General features: G+C 38.0%; 1 protein-coding gene across 8 annotated transcripts in view; it reads right to left on the bottom strand.

The window, feature by feature from the left end:
• The window catches only part of ATXN2 (ataxin 2), a 115,152-nt gene that overhangs the window by 65,054 nt on the left and 33,147 nt on the right, over positions 1-16,951 (bottom strand). For all 8 annotated transcript variants that reach the window (XM_087424221.1, XM_087424213.1, XM_087424217.1 and 5 more), the window contains exons 3-5: positions 15,955-16,014; positions 15,384-15,455; positions 14,698-14,848 (exon numbers count right to left, since the gene is read on the bottom strand). In XM_087424221.1, coding sequence (XP_087280347.1) covers positions 14,698-14,848; positions 15,384-15,455; positions 15,955-15,987 — 256 coding nt within the window. In that variant the 5' untranslated portion in view covers positions 15,988-16,014. The remainder of the gene's footprint in view (positions 1-14,697; positions 14,849-15,383; positions 15,456-15,954; positions 16,015-16,951) is intronic.

Genomic DNA, 16,951 nt, shown 5'->3' with positions numbered 1-16,951 from the left:
AACTTACTACCAAGGTACAGTAATCAAGAAAGTTTAATACTAGCATAAGGACAGACATATAAACCTACAGAATAGAACTGAGAGTCAGAAATAAATCTTTACATTTATGGTCAATTGATTTCAACAAAGGTGTCAAGGCAATTCAATGGGAAAAGAACAGTCTTTTCAACGGATTGTGCTTGGACAACTAGATAGCCACATGTGAAATAATGAAGTTGGACCCCTACCTCACACCTTATACAAAAATTAACTCAAAATGGATCATACACCTAAATATAAGAGATAAAACTCTAAAAATCTTAAAAGAAAGCAGAGGAATAAATCTTCATGATCTTGGATTAGGCAACTTTCTTAGATATGACACAAAAAGCACAAACAACAAAAAAGAAAACATAAATGGGACTTGATCCAAATTAAAAACTTCTATTTCAAAGGATACTATCAAGAAAGTGAAAAGACAACCCACAAAATGGGAGAAAATATTTGCAAACCATATGTCTGATAAGGGAAACACTGATATGCAGAATATATAAAGAACTCTTATAAGTCAGTAATAAAAAGACAACCCAAATTAAAATATGCACAAAGGATCTGAACAGACATGTCTCCAAGGAAGATATACAAATCTCCAATAAGCACATGAAAAGATGCACAACATCATTCATTACTAGGGAAACGCAAATCAAAACCAAAATGAGATACTACTTCACACCCACCCACTAGGATGGCTAGTCAGACAGATTGAAAAAAAAAAAAGATGCTAGACAATAACAAGTACTGGTGAGGACACGGAAAAACTGGAACTCATACACTGCTGGTGGGACTGCAGAATGACACAGCACTTTGGAAAACAGCCCAGTAGTTCCCTCAAAAGGTTAAAGACAGAGTTACCATACGACCGAGCAATTCCACTCCTAGTTATATGCCCAACAGAACTGAAAATTTAATGTCCACACAAAAACTTGCATGTGAATGTTCATAGTAGCATTATTCACAATAATCAAAAAGTGAAAACAATCCAAATGTCTATCAACTGATAAGTGGATAAATAAAATGTAGTACACCCATGCAATAGATTATTATTCAACAATGAAAAGAAGTACTTATACATGCTACAACATGGATGAATCTTAAACACATTATATACTAAGCCAAACAAGCCTGTCACAAAAGGCCACATACTGTATGACTCCATTAAATGCAACGTCCACAACAGGCCAATCTACAGAGACAGAGAGATTAGTAGTTGCCCAGGGCTGGGGAGGTTGGAAGCAAGTGAGGAGTGACTGTTAAAGGGGGTGATGAAGATATTCTAAAACTGACTGCAGTGATAGCTGCACAATTCTGTGACTACACTAATAAACAATTGAATTGTACAACTTAAATTGAGGAATTGTAATGTACATGAATTATATCTCAATAAAGCTATTTAAAAAAAAAACAAAAAACAAACAATATTCCACTCAACAGTCCAGGTAATGAGGACTAGGTGACAGCGGTCCCAAATAAAAGAAAATTTGCCTCATTGGAAGGCAATTCAAGAGCTGGAGGTATTTCAGGGTATGAAATCTTTTATTTCTACAATGCTGTCTTGTGACTCAGCAATGAAGAAAAACGTCAGTATTAGAACAGACCAAACCTTCTTTGCAAACCTACGTGGCCTAAGAGGGCAAAAGATACCTTTTCTGGGAAACTTCAGATGAGCCAGGATCCTATGTTGTCTTACTTGATCTTATCAGAGTTATGCGATTCAAGACACTGACATATATATGCAGCATCATTCTGTTTTTCAGGATTTGGGGCTTAATGCCTACTACACTTTTTGATGGTTCAAAATAATACAAATATCAGTAGGAAGAAGTTTAAAGTGGGAAATGCAAATTCACTTTTGTCTAACTTTAGTTGAATTGGCACTCATTTTGACAACTTTCAAGTAACAGTGGTCACAACACTGGTGACTGCTCCTGTCTGTCAGGCACACTGCTCTGTATCCCAATCAGTAAATGCATATCTGACTGATGATAACCTATCACAACAGGGATCATAACTCTACATGATCATCTGCTTTATATGAACCTGAAATGAAGCCAACTAAATAATGTCTTTGCACACTGTCTTATTTAAAGACAGTAATAAAATACAGGCTTTCTTACACACAGCGCTTATCGGTCTCAGAAAGTGAACCCACTGGTAACTTGTAGCTTTAGTCATTTCTTCTTTTTTGTGGTGAGGAAGATTGGCCCTGAGCGAACATCTGTCACCAATTTTCGCTTGAGGAAGATTGGCCCTGAGCTAACAGGTGTGCCAGTCTTCCTCTATTTTGCAGGTAGGAGGCTGCCAAAGCATGGTTTGATGAGCGGTGTGTAGGTCCACGTCTGGGATCCAAACCCATGAACCTGGGGCCACCGAAGCAGAGCATGCAAACTTAACGACTATGCCACTGGGCCAGCACCTTCTTCTCTTTTTATTTTTTCTTTGGTGAGGAAGATCAGCCCTGAGCTAACATCCGATGCCAATCCTCTTTTGGCTGAGGAAGATGGGCCCTGGGCTAACATCTGGGCCCATTTTCCTCTACTTTATATGGGACGCCGCCACAGCATGGCTTGATGAGCCATGCGTCAGTGCGCACCAGGGATCTGAACCTGCCAACCCTTGGGCTGCCGCAGCGGAGCGCGTGCACTTAACCACTACGCCAGTGGGCTGGCCCCCTCTTCTTCTCTTTTTAAATGACAACCAAATGGTAAAATAAGAAAAACTTCAAGGCTACATACAAAGCCTCAAATTCCTAACTTGCTGTAAGAGAAAAATTACATAAACCAGATTTTATTGTGGACGTAAATAACTTTTGGGATCTGACAACATTTAGTCATATGGAAATCAAGATTGTATTGCCTAAGAGCTACCCTGGAAAGACTCGAAAGGGTTGCTGTCCACTTAAAAGCACAGCAATACATTTTTACAAAGCCTACACAATTTTAAAATGCATCATTTAAAAAAGAAAGGCGGGGGTGGGGGGTGTGTGGGGTAAGTCTTCTCTTCCTGATAGTTATATGCAACTACGAAGAAAATGCCATTTTTCTCTGTTCTCTGACAACAAAATAATATAGCCTAGAGCAGTAGTTATTTTTTACTGTGATCTCCATTAAAAAAATTCTGAATTCTATAACTCAAAATAAATTTACCACTCAGGGAAGAAATGACAAATTCTTGCCAATTTCTTAGCAAGAAAACTGAGATGGAGGCTATCAGAACAGCTGAAGTAGGCAAGAGATCTAACGGATGTTAGCTTCAAAAGCAAATACAGTAGAGGGAAAGCAGCAGTAATGAGCTCTAAAAAACACAGTAAGCCACCTGAAGAAGTCCTTTCCCGAGCAACAAGCAACTCCAAGGAAAAGGATAGTATGTCATGTTAAGAGTCTTTAATTTCAGTCCAAACATCACCTGCTGTGTTAAAGATAAATTAATTAAAAATTAGAAAACAGACACTTAGCTTTAGAATCAAACCAAACCACCCAAACCATTTTTTGTTCTTTTCTGAGATCTGATCTAGGTACCCTTTGGACCCAAGTATGGAAAGAATCAACTGATGTGGAAAAGCCAACCCCAAAGTATTGTTCTTGTTAAAAACACAGCTCACAGGGCCGGCCCGGTGGCACAGTGGTTGAGTTCACGTGCTCTAATCTACTTCGACAGCCTGGGGTTTGCAGGTTCAGATCCCGGGTGCAAACCTACACACTGCTCATCAAGCCATGCTGTGGCAGCTGCCCATATACAAAATAGAGGAAGACTGGCAGAGATGTTAGCTCAGGGCCAATCTTCCTCACCAAAAAACAACAACAAAAAAATACAGTTCACAATTTAATTTGTGTCTCTGTCCCTCTTACAGAGTCCAATGGAAAAGCCCAGAATATGACTAGGAAATAGAACAGACATCTCAATCAACGCACTATTTAAAAAGCACACAGGATATAGGGCTTCCACAATAAACAATCATACAAATGCTTTTGATGCTACAATATTTGATCAAAAGTTTGAATATGGCCAGCCCCGGTGGCCTAATGGTTAAGTTCGGCACACTCTGCTTTGGCAGCCTGGGTTTGCAGGTTCGGGTCCTGGGCGCGGACCTACACCACTCGTCAGCCATGCTGCGGCAGCGACCAACATGCAAGACAGAGGAAGGCTGGCACAGATGTCAGCTCAGGGCGAATCTTCCCCAAGCAAGAAAAAGAAGAAGACTGGCAACAGATGTTAGCTCAGGGTGAATCTTGCTTAGCAAAGAAACAAAAAATTTGAGGTGAAATTGTTCAGAAATTTTATCATTTAAAATGCTGTTGTATTTGACTTAAAAATCAACCAAGTACCAAGGGAAAAAAATTTAAACCCACAAACCAGATTCCTTTGAAAGATCTGATTGAAGATCAATAGTCAAGACTCCACAGAATCAAACACACACCAAATTCTATAGCAAAGCCAGATCAGTGCAACACAGAAGAACAAGAGAAAAATGGAAGACCACTTTGTGAGGCTTGCTGTGTTTAAAAAACAAGGTGACAGGCTCCCCAGAAGGTTAGATTTCTAGTTCCCAGATTATCTCCAAAAGAGATCAAAAAAAATTTTAACAAAGATGCCAACACAAAGATATACTTTGTGGAGTGAGGTATGAGCAGGTGAACATTCTGTTTTCAGCTTCTCTATTGGGCTCCTGGTTCAGAACCCCATTTTGAGGGGGGAGGAGTCTGTGCCATCTGAAAGAATGAAAAGGGGGTCTAATCATTCTTCCAGAAGTTTTCCATAAAAGGTATTGTTTTCATCTCAAAAGTTAAAGAAAGAGAGAGAAAGGAAAAGGGAAAGTGATTTTGTAGAAAATTTAGGACAAAAAAACAAAAGTAAATGCAGAAACGTTCAGGAATCTTTGGGAACTCAACTGCCAATACTATTAGCCAACGCAGTCTTTTTACAACTTACTCTCAAACCTATAGCAAAAGTGTTTGGAAACAGGAAAAAGTTAGTAAATGAAATTAATTCCAATTCTTACAGCTGTACAAACATCTTTCCGTTTACTTGACAAATATATAAAACATTTTACAGATTCAGACTGTTCTTTCCTAAAATAAATTAGAAGAACAATTGTTCAAGTGCACACGCTCCCTTAAAGTCTGTCAGGACTGACAAAGCAATCAATTCCCATTTACAGTCAGATGGAAAAGAAATTAAAATGGAGACAATTCATCCACATTCCTTCACTGCCCTGCTTTATTACTACTGCTTTATTACTCTTTTTAAATATATTTGCTGTTCATAAGACTCCACTGAGACTGTGCAGAGCAAGAGAGAAAATAAAACTAAAACCAGACAGTAACTGGGTATACTAGCATTACACAATACTACCAAGGAAACTGTCTTCCTGAAATGTCCTGGACTCAATGGAATCACCTACTAGAGAGTTCAAGAAAGCTACTTGCTTTACTTTTTTTTTTTTTTTTTAAAGATTTTATTTATTTTATTTTTTCCCCCCAAAGCCCCAGTGGATAGTTGTATGTCGTAGCTGCACATCCTTCTAGTTGCTGTATGTGGGACTCGGCCCCAGGATGAACGGAGAAGCGGTGCCTCGGTGCGCGCCCGGGATCCGAACCCGGGCCGCCAGCATCGGAGCGCGCGCACTTAACCACCAAGCCACGGGGCCGGCCCTGCTACTTGCTTTACTTACGCTGCCCCACTAGCAGAGGGAAAGTCATTTTCTGATTCCCTCACTCTCATCAGGCTGTATTAATTTTTCTCACTTGACCCTTCAGGAAGCTAAAAGAAGAAAAATCATATTCTCCTGCTCTGAAACTGCATTTCTTTGATAACTAGTGAAGGGGACTATCTTTCCCTATATTTACCGGCCATTTGTAAATCTTCTTTTATTCTATTTTTCCCACTTCGTAGCATGTCTTCTAAAATTTAGGGTACTTCTGGACACATCTAAGTCTTTAACTTTTCTTATTTTTACTTTATGAATTTTTGCTTTGGTGGTCAGGCTTATAAAGTCCTTCCTCATCTCAAAATGATATAAATTCATAGAACTGGTCTAGAATTTCCACAGTGTTTTTTTTTTTTTCTTTTTTTTAAAAATATTTCTCTCTCTAACCAGCTGGGTTTTATTTTGGTGACAGGAGTGAAGTAGGAATCTAACTCCCCCCCCAAATATTGTACTGAATATTTACTGAATAAACCTTTACTCCAGATTTAAAGTGTTATCTTTATTATATATTAACAAAATGCCCCTGTGAATCTCATCTGTTTTGGATTCTCTGTTCTTTGCCATTACGGCAACTATGTTTGAATTCTAATACATTTTAATGTTTAGTAAAGCAAGTCCTCATTTTTTGACTCTTGTAAAAGAAAAATTTCCAAAATTCTTCTGTTAATAATATTATCTATAAACGTTAGAATCATTTTGTCAATTTCCACAGAAATAGAGATGTTATCTTTAGAGATTACTCTGAGGAGAACAGACAACTTTACAGTGTTAGATATTCCCATTCAAAGTATGGCATTTTCTCCATTTAGTCAAATCTATTTTTAGATTTGACTAAAACACTCCTTCAGGAGTGTTTTTATAGTCATCAGCTTATCCACATATACTATTCTTATTTCTATACACTATAAATTCTGTTCCTATTGTGAATATGATAATTTTCTTTTGTACTGTCTAGCTGATTAATGCCAGCCCTGGTGAGCTAGTGGTTAAGATTCAGTGCTCTCACCACCATGGCCCAGGTTCGTTTCCCTGTCAGGGAACCACACCACCCGTTGGTTGTCATACTGTGTTGGCCGCATGTTGCTGTGTGGCTGAAAGCTATGCCACCAGTATTCAAACACCAGCAGGGTCACCCATGGTGGACAAGTTTCAGCGGAGCTTCCAGACTGAGACAGACTAGGAAGAAGGACCTGGCCATTCACTTCTGAAAAAACTGGCCATGAAAACTCTACGAACAGCAGCAGAGCACTGTCTGATAAAACACTGGGAAGGTGAGAGGATGGTGCAAAGACTGGGCAAGGCTCCACTTCGTTGTGCACAGGGTTGCTAGGCGCTGGACTCCACGGCACTAACAACAACAATGCTAATTAATGCTGTTAAAGGAACAGAAATCAATAGTTTCCATATATATCTTGAATCAGACCACCTTACTCTAAGTAGTAATAAACATATTTTTATTTCGTCTAAATAAAATTCTATTTTATGCTAGAGGGTTTGTTTGCTTATTTTCTTTGTTTTTAATACACAAAGAGTTATTGCTTTGACCTTGGCATACACATGAAGACTAGAGCAGAGAATTTCTATATACTCTAAAAATGTATAGAGAAACAAAATTTTAATAAATAGAAAGGCCATATTTTAATAAATATGCAATACTTCCCTATTGTGTACCTCAAACTACTCTGTTTAGTTTTCCATCACCTGTTCCAATATACTTGTTCATTTTTTTTAATCTCAATAATCTCTGCACCACCTCCATACTGGTCTCAGTAAATGCTAGTTTCCATTTACTACTTGGCCCCAGCATGGACACACATTCTCAGCCAAGCTGAGGCAGTAAACTTTCAAATGGCTCCGTTTTAACAGAAGATATTAGAACATGGAGTTACTTGGAGCTGGCTCACTGGAAAAGCTACTCCCAAAGCCCACAGACTCAAGCCAACCCCCTTATAGGGCCTTCCTGCCCAGAGACCTGGATAGCCCCCAGCCATAAGAGCACCTGCCCATCCATCACCCCATCCGCCTACCTACCACAGGGCCTATCCTCCCTCCTACACAAAGGGCAGGCTGTCGATCCTGATCACTTGTCCAGCGTTAGAACTGCCTGCCTGTCCAACTCCAGCACTTCCTGCCCATATACAGAGCCTACTGCACTCCTAGCTCCAAGAATGTGCCCCCTCAGCTGCAAGGCTATGGCTTGCCTGCCCTACTAGAGTACCACCCATGAATGAATTTGGAACACATTTAGACTTCTCAGAATCCAAGGCTTCCCAGGCCATATCCTGCTCTAGGATCTGCCTCTTCCTTAGAGGACTGACATGGCACTCCTAATGTCATGCCCTTCAGAAGAGATCTCTCTCTGTTACTGACAGGACCTTGCCCCATCAGACCTCCAGGACAACGACATGAGAACACAATAGTGCAATACCAGAATAAAATAATCTGTATGATCTTATTTCTCACTGCTCTCTAATCACACATTCACACCCCAACTTCCTCTAATTACTACAACTTACACAATTCTTCATGTCTCTGAACTCCATTTGGAATTCAATGCCACCAATTTCAACATTCCGTTTTTCTTGAATTCTTTCACATGCCTTGGTATCCCCAACTCTGAAAATGCCTAGAACAGAGCTTCTTAAAATGGAGTACATGAACTCTCTAGGGAACTGTGAACACCATGGAATTAAATGTAAAAGTCTGTGGTTGTGTTTTTTCCAGGATGAGGGTATACAGTTTCACTAGGTTCTCACAAGGGACTCAAAATAGATTAAGTCTTGAATTTCTCTGTACTGTCCACAGCAACAAGCACAGCAATGAATACATTCCAGAGCTAAGTATCTGTTGGCTGGCTGTATACATAAGACCATTTGTAGCTTTCTTATTCTTTACATAAACTAGCACTTCTTTAAAAGTGTGTGATGGCTCTAATTTCATTCATTCAAAAGACATTTATATTGAGCCTCTACTATATGCCAAAACACTATACTACACTGCTAGGATAAAAAAAATACAGTACCCACACAAGGAGCTCAAAGTATAATGGAAGAGACAGAAACATCTAATTATAATACAACATGGTATAAGGGCAATCATACAGAGATGCTGGGGAGGGGCTTATATGTGGTAGCTGAGATTATGAGAGTGTATAAGTGACTGATATGTGGTAAGAGCAGTGGGCGGAGAAAGAAACACCAGGAACACAAACACATGTAAGGGCAGTGTGAAAGAAAGAAAGCCCAAGAATGAGGCAAGGAAGGAATGATTAATAAGACACATGAAAAACAGAAGAGCCGTTTCAGAAGCAGTTCTGAAATCAACAGTTTGTTGATTTCACCTCAGAAGTTTCCAAGTTGTGAGTATAAATACTCAAAAGGCAGATTACAATGGGATGAGGAGTCAGCAGAAAACGAGAGTTAAAAAGTTTGGATAAGAAAGGAAGACAGACAGGATAATAACTAGAAGAATTCAGGATAAAAAGGGATCCTGGGACGGCCCGTGGCTTAGCGGTTAAGTGCACGCGCTCCGCTGCTGGCAGCCCGGGTTCGGATCCTGGGCGCACACCGACGCACCGCTTCTCTGGCCATGCTGAGGCCGTGTCCCACATACAGCAACTAGAAGGATGTGCAGCTATGACATACAACTATCTACTGGGGCTTTGGGGGGAAAATAAATAAATAAAATTTTTAAAAAAAGGGGGATCCTTTTTAGGATGAGCAGAACTTGAATAGGTTTTCAGGCTAAAGGGAAAGAGTAAGTGGAGAGAGAGAGGTTGACGAGTGTGGAAACAGGTGATATAAAAGAGCAAAAACCCAGGAATAGTAGAATGGACAGAGTCAAGAGCAGGACCGGAGAAGACGGGATTAAACAGGAAGTGAGACAACCCCTCTACTAAAACCAAAGGGAAGAGAATAATGATGGCAAAAGGGAAGATCAATTTGTGGATGGGGGAGGGGGCAGGTAGTTGATGATGGAGATCATTCCCAATAACCAATTTTCTCACATATGATTTTTTACTCATTGTGACAAAGGAGCTAGTAAGCAAAAGTGATTCTTCAGACTAAATCCAATCTGAATGGTCACAAATAAGAAATTAGATGAAATTACACAGTATTAGGGCCAGAGAGTAAATATTTCTTGGCTTTGCAAGCCATATAGTCTCTATGACAACTACCCAACTCTATCACTGTAGAATGAAAGCAGCGATAGACAATGCATAAACAAATGGGTATAACTGCATCATCATAAAACTTTCTTTACTGTTGAGGGCATTTGGCCCACAGGTCTCAAGTTTGCTGACCCTTGTTCTCTAGGTTGAGAATACTACACAAGAAACGAAGCAGTAGAAAGAAGCATGAGGAGAAATGGAATAAGGAAGCAGAAGAGAAGCCACAAAACTAAAGTATAGCTGAGTTGGGGTATTAAATCAAAGAGCAAACTATGAATAAAGGAGCAACAGGAAGAGCAGGCGGAGAATGCAAGAGAAAATCAGACGCGCAAGGGACACTGGAGAGAGAGAGAGCCAAGTAAAAGCAAGCAGAGATGATACACGATTTTCAAGGCAGACAGATGCAGAGACAAAGGCAGCTGAATGCCCTAAAAAACAGAGGGCAAAATAAAGAGGGGAAAATGAGAGCATCCCAGATCTGTCTGCACTGGAATTCAAATAAAGAATAAAACACATTAATTTTCTAGTGATAATCTGATGGTCTCCTCTAATAAGGTGTGGGCAAAAAAGGAATCCACAGCTTACAAAATGTAAAGCTACTTTTCATTCGCCCATAAATCAAAGTGGTACATGTATAATATTCAAGAGACCAAATGAAGGGGCTGGCCCCGTGGTGTGGTGGTGAAGTTTGGCACGCTCTGCTTCAGCGGCCCAGGTTCATGGGTTCAGATCCCAGGTGTGGACCTACACCACTCGTCAGCCATGCTGTGGTGGCGACCCACGTATAGAGTGGAGGAATACTGGCACAGATGTTAGCTCAGGGACAATCTTCCTCAAGCAAAAAAATAGGAAGATTGGCGACAGATGTTAGCTCAGGGCTAATCTTCCTCAGCAAAAATAAATTAATTAATTAAAAAAGAGATCAAATGTAAGTTATTCACTGTATCATAAGAAGATATCAATTATTTCTAGGCCCTATTCATTTGCATGTGTATGACCATGACTATTTTTTAAATTTATTGAAATCAGTGAAGTTAGCATTAAGAACTTAAAAGCCACATTTACCTTACTAACTTTAAAAAGTTTCCTCCCAAATAAAACCAAAGATTAAAAAAAGAAAAGAATCTTGAACGATGTAATAATCTGCATATTTATACTGCGTGAGAATTTTGTTTTTTATTTTTAGCTTTCTTTGTGGGGAAGTCCTTTAAGGTAAATGCAGATTTATTCTGACACAGCTCAGCTAAACAACAAATTAGACCATATACTTGACATCACTACAGTACAATGTTTAAGAACATGACTTGGCATTAGAGAGCACTGGGTTTGTGTCCTCACTTTACCAAGTCACTTAACCATGTCTCTGTTTCCTCACTTACAACATGTGGATAAGAACATATCCACTTGAGAAAGAAGCTGGGATGATTAAATGAAGAAAATACATGTAAAACACTTAGCACAGAGTCTGAAACAGAATATGTTTTCAAATTTTAGTTAATATTATCAACCTTAAGACTTTGACAGTGCTATTACAGAAGAGCATTATAAGATAAAAGTTCAGAAAGAGAACAAATTTCCCTCGTCTTTTAGGAGGCTACAATGTAATATTAGTATTTTCATTCTTATCATTCATTCACTCCTGTTAATCCTTAAAAAAAACCTGAATCCGTCTGCCCATTTAAAACGCAGAAGAGTAGTATCAAACTGATACCAGTGGAGATTATTCAAGATAATCTCCAATTCTGAGACAGAAAGGGCACTGTGAGGCAAAGAAAGTACAAATCCTCAAGACCCACAGAACAGAGCCATTCCCAGGATCTTATCACATGAAACCCATGGCTCACATTCCTGACCACACCGCAGAATCACATACCCAGAGCCTCACCCAGGCTAATTATAATTAAATCATAATCTCTAGAAGTGAGAACTAGAGATTTTTTAAAACTCCACGAGTCACTAAAATGTGAACCCAGCATTAAGAATCACTGGTTAGGGCCGGCCCTGTGGCTTGGTGGTTAAGTGCGCGCGCTGCGATGCTGGCGGCCCGGGTTCGGATCCCGGGTGCGCATCGAGGCACCACTTCTCTGTCCATCCTGAGGCCGAGTCCCACATACAGCAACTAGAAGGGTGTGCAGCTATGACATACAACTATGTACTGGGGCTTTGGGGGCAAAAAATAAAATAAATAAAATCTTTAAAAAAAAAAAAAAGATTTCCCTTAAAAAAAAAAAAAAAAAAAAAGAATCACTGGTTAAACTCTACCTTCCTTTATTCAAGGGGACTAGAAATCTGAGTAAGTCTTTAATACAAAATAATATAAATCGAAAAGCAGTACTAAATGCCTTAATTTTTGGAATCAATGAACCATGCCAATTAACTACTCTAAAAAAGTTTTCTCTATACTAATAGTATCTCCAAAATAATACTTTTATAGAGGGCAACTTCTGCCGGGATAGTGTTAAGAATCTGGCTTAAGAGACCTGAAATCCTAAACACATGAATTAATACTATTTTCAGGATACCACGCACTGAACACAATTGTTTCACTAAATCACTACAGTCTTTAAATAAAACACCTGAAATTACTCCTCTATTGGGTGTCCTCATCAAGAAAACTATATTTTTACCCATATAGCAAAATACATCCATCCCCTCATGAGTGTACTGAACATTGTCAAAGCTGTTACTCTGATCTATATTGTCTTTTTTTGTTTTTAAATGAGGAGCCACACTTGGAGAGTACATCTTTTTTTTTTTAATTTTTTTAATTTATTTTTTCCCCCAAAGTCTCAGCAGATAGCTGCACATCATAGTTGCACAGCCCTCCTGTTGCTGTATGTGGGATGCGGCCCCAGCATGGCCGGAGAAGCGGTGTGTCGGTGCGCGCCCGGGGTTCCAAACCCGGGCCGCCAGCAGCGGAGCGCGCACCCAACCGCTAAGCCACAGGACCGGCCCTGATCTATATTGTCTTCATTTTCTACAATGAACACAAATTACCTGAGAAATAAAGACATAATAAAATAAAAAACAAGATAAAATAATAAAAACTTAAAGACATTAATTTTGAAGAGGATCAAAGGATGGGATACCATAAATATCTCCAAGTAATATTTACCTTTCCAAATTTGGGAAATGCTAATTCACTTTAAGAACAAAAAACAAAGCGTATTGTGAATGACTGTTAGCTAAATGGCCTGGTACCCAATAGAATAGGAAACATTTTGTTGTTATTGTGGCCCATACTTTTTCTAGAGTGCTATGTTCTAAAGTCAACTAAAATTTTATTTTCCCTTTGGCTTATGATCCAAAGTCAATTTTTAAATTTAAAATACTGAAATACTTCAACAGTATAAGTATAAATATAAATAATTTTGTGCTCCTAGGCATAGATAAGATCAACTCCAAAAGCAGCAACTAAACAAAGACTTGTTTCCTTGTACAGGCCACTGAAGGACTCTCAGACAAAGAGGTGTGAATCAACCACACAGACGTGTGAGAAGATACAAGAACAGAACACAGTGCTTTCATCAACACTGCAAAGTAGTTACAGAGTACCTAGCACTGCTGGCTTTTCAAAAAGCATGCAAAGTATAGGTAAGAAGCTCGTTAAGATGTCCAAGAGAAAGGCTTTAACTTCCTGGCGGCTTACAATTTTTAAATAAGTGTAGAAAAATCAGTGCAACAACAAAAACAGCTATTGGTATAGACTGAATCAGAAAATCAAAAATTGTGATGAGTTACAATTTGCAACAGAATCAACTAGAGATTTGACCCCAAAAAAAAATCCATTTAAGAATTTTAGAACCAAGTTCAAAATTGCCCAGAACCTTTCAATGTGTTAGTGAACTCAGCACTGCAGAGTATGCTCTCCAAATGATTAACAGCAATGCTCATATTTTCCTCCTCAATGGACACTTGAAACAGATTACATTTTAATGTAACTACATCACCACTTTTATATTCTCAAAACATAATCCCATACTCTGCATGTTTTTGTAAATATCCATGTTCTACTTCTTCACCCTTTTTCATCTTCATTAGACAACTGTTTTCTATCCACAGCTCTCTGCCTTTCTCCCTTAGCCCTGTGCTTTGATTTCTTTCCAGATTTAAAACTAAAGCATTTATAGAACCATAATAATGAAACTATCTATAAGCATTATTTATGAGCATTATAAAACTAAAAATTGATAAAGTAAACCCTTGTAGGCCAAACAGGACAGGAAATTTTCAGCTGAGTATATTCAGTAGCGTTCTTGAACATGAAACTATAGAAAATCCTTTACAAACTTATTTTTTTATTGAGGTCATATTGGTTTTTAACACTGTGTAATTTCAGATGTACATTATTATATATCAGTTTCTGTATAGACTGCATAGTGCTCACCACCAACAGTCTAGTTTTTGTCTATCACCATACATATGTGTCCCTTTACCCTTTCACCCACTCTCTACCCTCTTTCCCCCTGGTAACCACTAATCTGTTCTCTTTATCCATGTTTGTTTACTTTCCACATATGAGTGAAATCATACAGTGTACAAACTATTTTTTAATAGAACACAGACTCTCACTATTTATCCTACTAAAACTACCACAGAAACTTCTTCTAACATTTTAAATATTTTCCAACAAAAACGTATCAAAGTTCCCATTTGTCTTAATCAGGTTATTTTAAAAAGCCCATATTTCTTTAAAAAGAAAAGTCTGTATGATCAAAGTAGAGAGCCTTTGTTTGAATAAATCTTATAAACCATGAAGCATACTTAGCAAATCAAAACTCACCTCTTCTTGCATAACTGGAGTCCATATCTTTAAATTGTACCACAACAAAGTCTGAACACTTGAACAAAATACTCTCCATTATTTCTTCACGTTTTGGCCCTGAACTGGATTCTGTACTTTTCTCATGTGCAGCATCAAGCACTAAATCACACTAAAATGAAAAACATGAGTAAATATTCAAAATATTTACAAAATAAAATTTGTCAGGAATTCTTCAGCACATCAAGGTAGTATTTCTTGTATGTCTGGCAAAAATAATCTCAAAAACTGATCTATTTTCCAGTCCATCATTCAAAAATCCTCTATATCTAAATGTTGGTCCTTGCTACCACGGTCTGTCTTAAGCATATTAATAGTGATAAAGAGAAAAACAACAAACCACCCAATCCCTCTGCTAGTCCACAGTGCTTGAAAAGGCCAAAATATTTTAATAAGCACATAGAGCAAGTCTTTTTGATTATACAAACCAGTCTATAAAACTGAGGAGTGAAATCATTCAATGTGGTTTTAAAAAGTGCTTTAAAGGTAAAGCACTGAGCAAGAAAATGTGACAAACATACCCACCTCATAAGTATAAATTGCTATGTCAGAAACTAATAGACACTGCCAAGCAGCCATACAAACATACAGTAGTTGATGAGTGATGAGGTTTTACATTTAACAAAAAGGAAAAGAGTAAAAATTACCTTAGGACTGTATGTTTTAAAAACTCCTTCATATATACCTCCGTTTTTCACTTGTACTTCACATTTGGATCCCTAAAAACATACAATTAATTCATCAAAGAAACAGTGGGCTACCCAGACATGGGGGATAATTGTTTTAATTTTACTTTTTACAGCTCATCAGGCCTCATTCAACATATTAGGTATTCACCAACAGAACAACAAAAAATTTTAAAACATGAACAATACACTGAATTTTCAAAATTCTTCAGGAGGCCCTGCTCAGAGTTTGCAGTATGAACTTAAATACTGGAAATAAGTATTTCTGACTGTAGTTTTATAGGTGACCAAATAATGCACTAAAGACAATCAACTACTACTATTATTTTGTACACAGCAGGGTTAACAAGAATGCTTTTTTAGTGAGTTACAATAGCTTGGGATAGAGTTCTAATCTGTTTTTTCTAAATCATCCTGATAAAACATGACCTAAGAAATGTTACTTTGAGAATCATTCATCCACATTTTAACTTTATGAAATTACTTAATTCCACTCCCAAGGCAGTTTCTACCCAATAAACTGAAAACTTACAACAACTGATGTAAGTATATGAACCATCCTCATATTTGCATAGATTCCATCAAAAGAAATCTGGAATATTAAGAAAAAACATTAACAGTAATCAATATTTATCCTTGTATATATATTAAAGTTAATATTTATTGTTACAAAATGTTTAGTTAGGTTTATAATATCTTACAGGTTAAAGGAAGATTTGGTTTACTACAATCTTTTGCTTCCTTAGAGAATAAAAGCTTAAGTTTTCAAAAGTGAAATCAGTCCTATCAACTAACAATGTTTTGACTATACATGATAAAAAAAGTAAAAGTGAACTTGCACATATGGGGAAAGACAAAACCATAGGAACAGAAGACAGGTCAATGGTTGGGGAGTAAGGGAGGAGAGCTCACCACACTGTGGTATGAGAGATTTTTGGAGGTGATGTAACTGTTCTATTATCTTGACTGTGATGGTGGTTACACAATTCTGTGTGTCAAAACTCACAAACCTGTACACTAAATAGGGTTAAGTGTATCTTAATAAATAAATGGGGTGAAGTGCAGGGCACCTTTGAAGCAGACCCTTGACTATCTTCTCTCAGCATATCTGAATCAATAACAGTGCTCTAAGGTCTAATCAACCACACCACTCCTTACTACATACTACACAAGCGTGGTGCCCTCCTGATTCTAAAGAAGAAAATCTGTCCAATAAAGGCAAAGTCTCAAAAATTAGTGGCAGCTTGTGATAGCTTCTCATCTATTTCTTCTATCATGTGGAACTTATACCGTCTGCCCTTTATGCACAGTTTAATTTCATTGATAAAGTTCTGAAATTAAAAACCAGAAAGCCCTTTCCAAGTGAGAAAAATGAAAAGAATAAAAGATAGCACATTAATCCAAAATAAAAAACCCAAAGATCTCTGCAAACTCCAGTCCTGGTGTTCCAATTATCTTTTGGGGGTTACTCATTTAGATCTGCCTTTAGTCATTTACAAAAGAACAAACGACTTACTATTATTTTGCAT

Source organism: Ceratotherium simum, chromosome 35, assembly GCF_057802395.1.
Source record: "Ceratotherium simum simum isolate JZ-2026a chromosome 35, ASM5780239v1, whole genome shotgun sequence".
Taxonomy (NCBI): Eukaryota; Metazoa; Chordata; class Mammalia; order Perissodactyla; family Rhinocerotidae; genus Ceratotherium; species Ceratotherium simum.
This window is presented reverse-complemented; position numbering and strand designations above follow the sequence as displayed.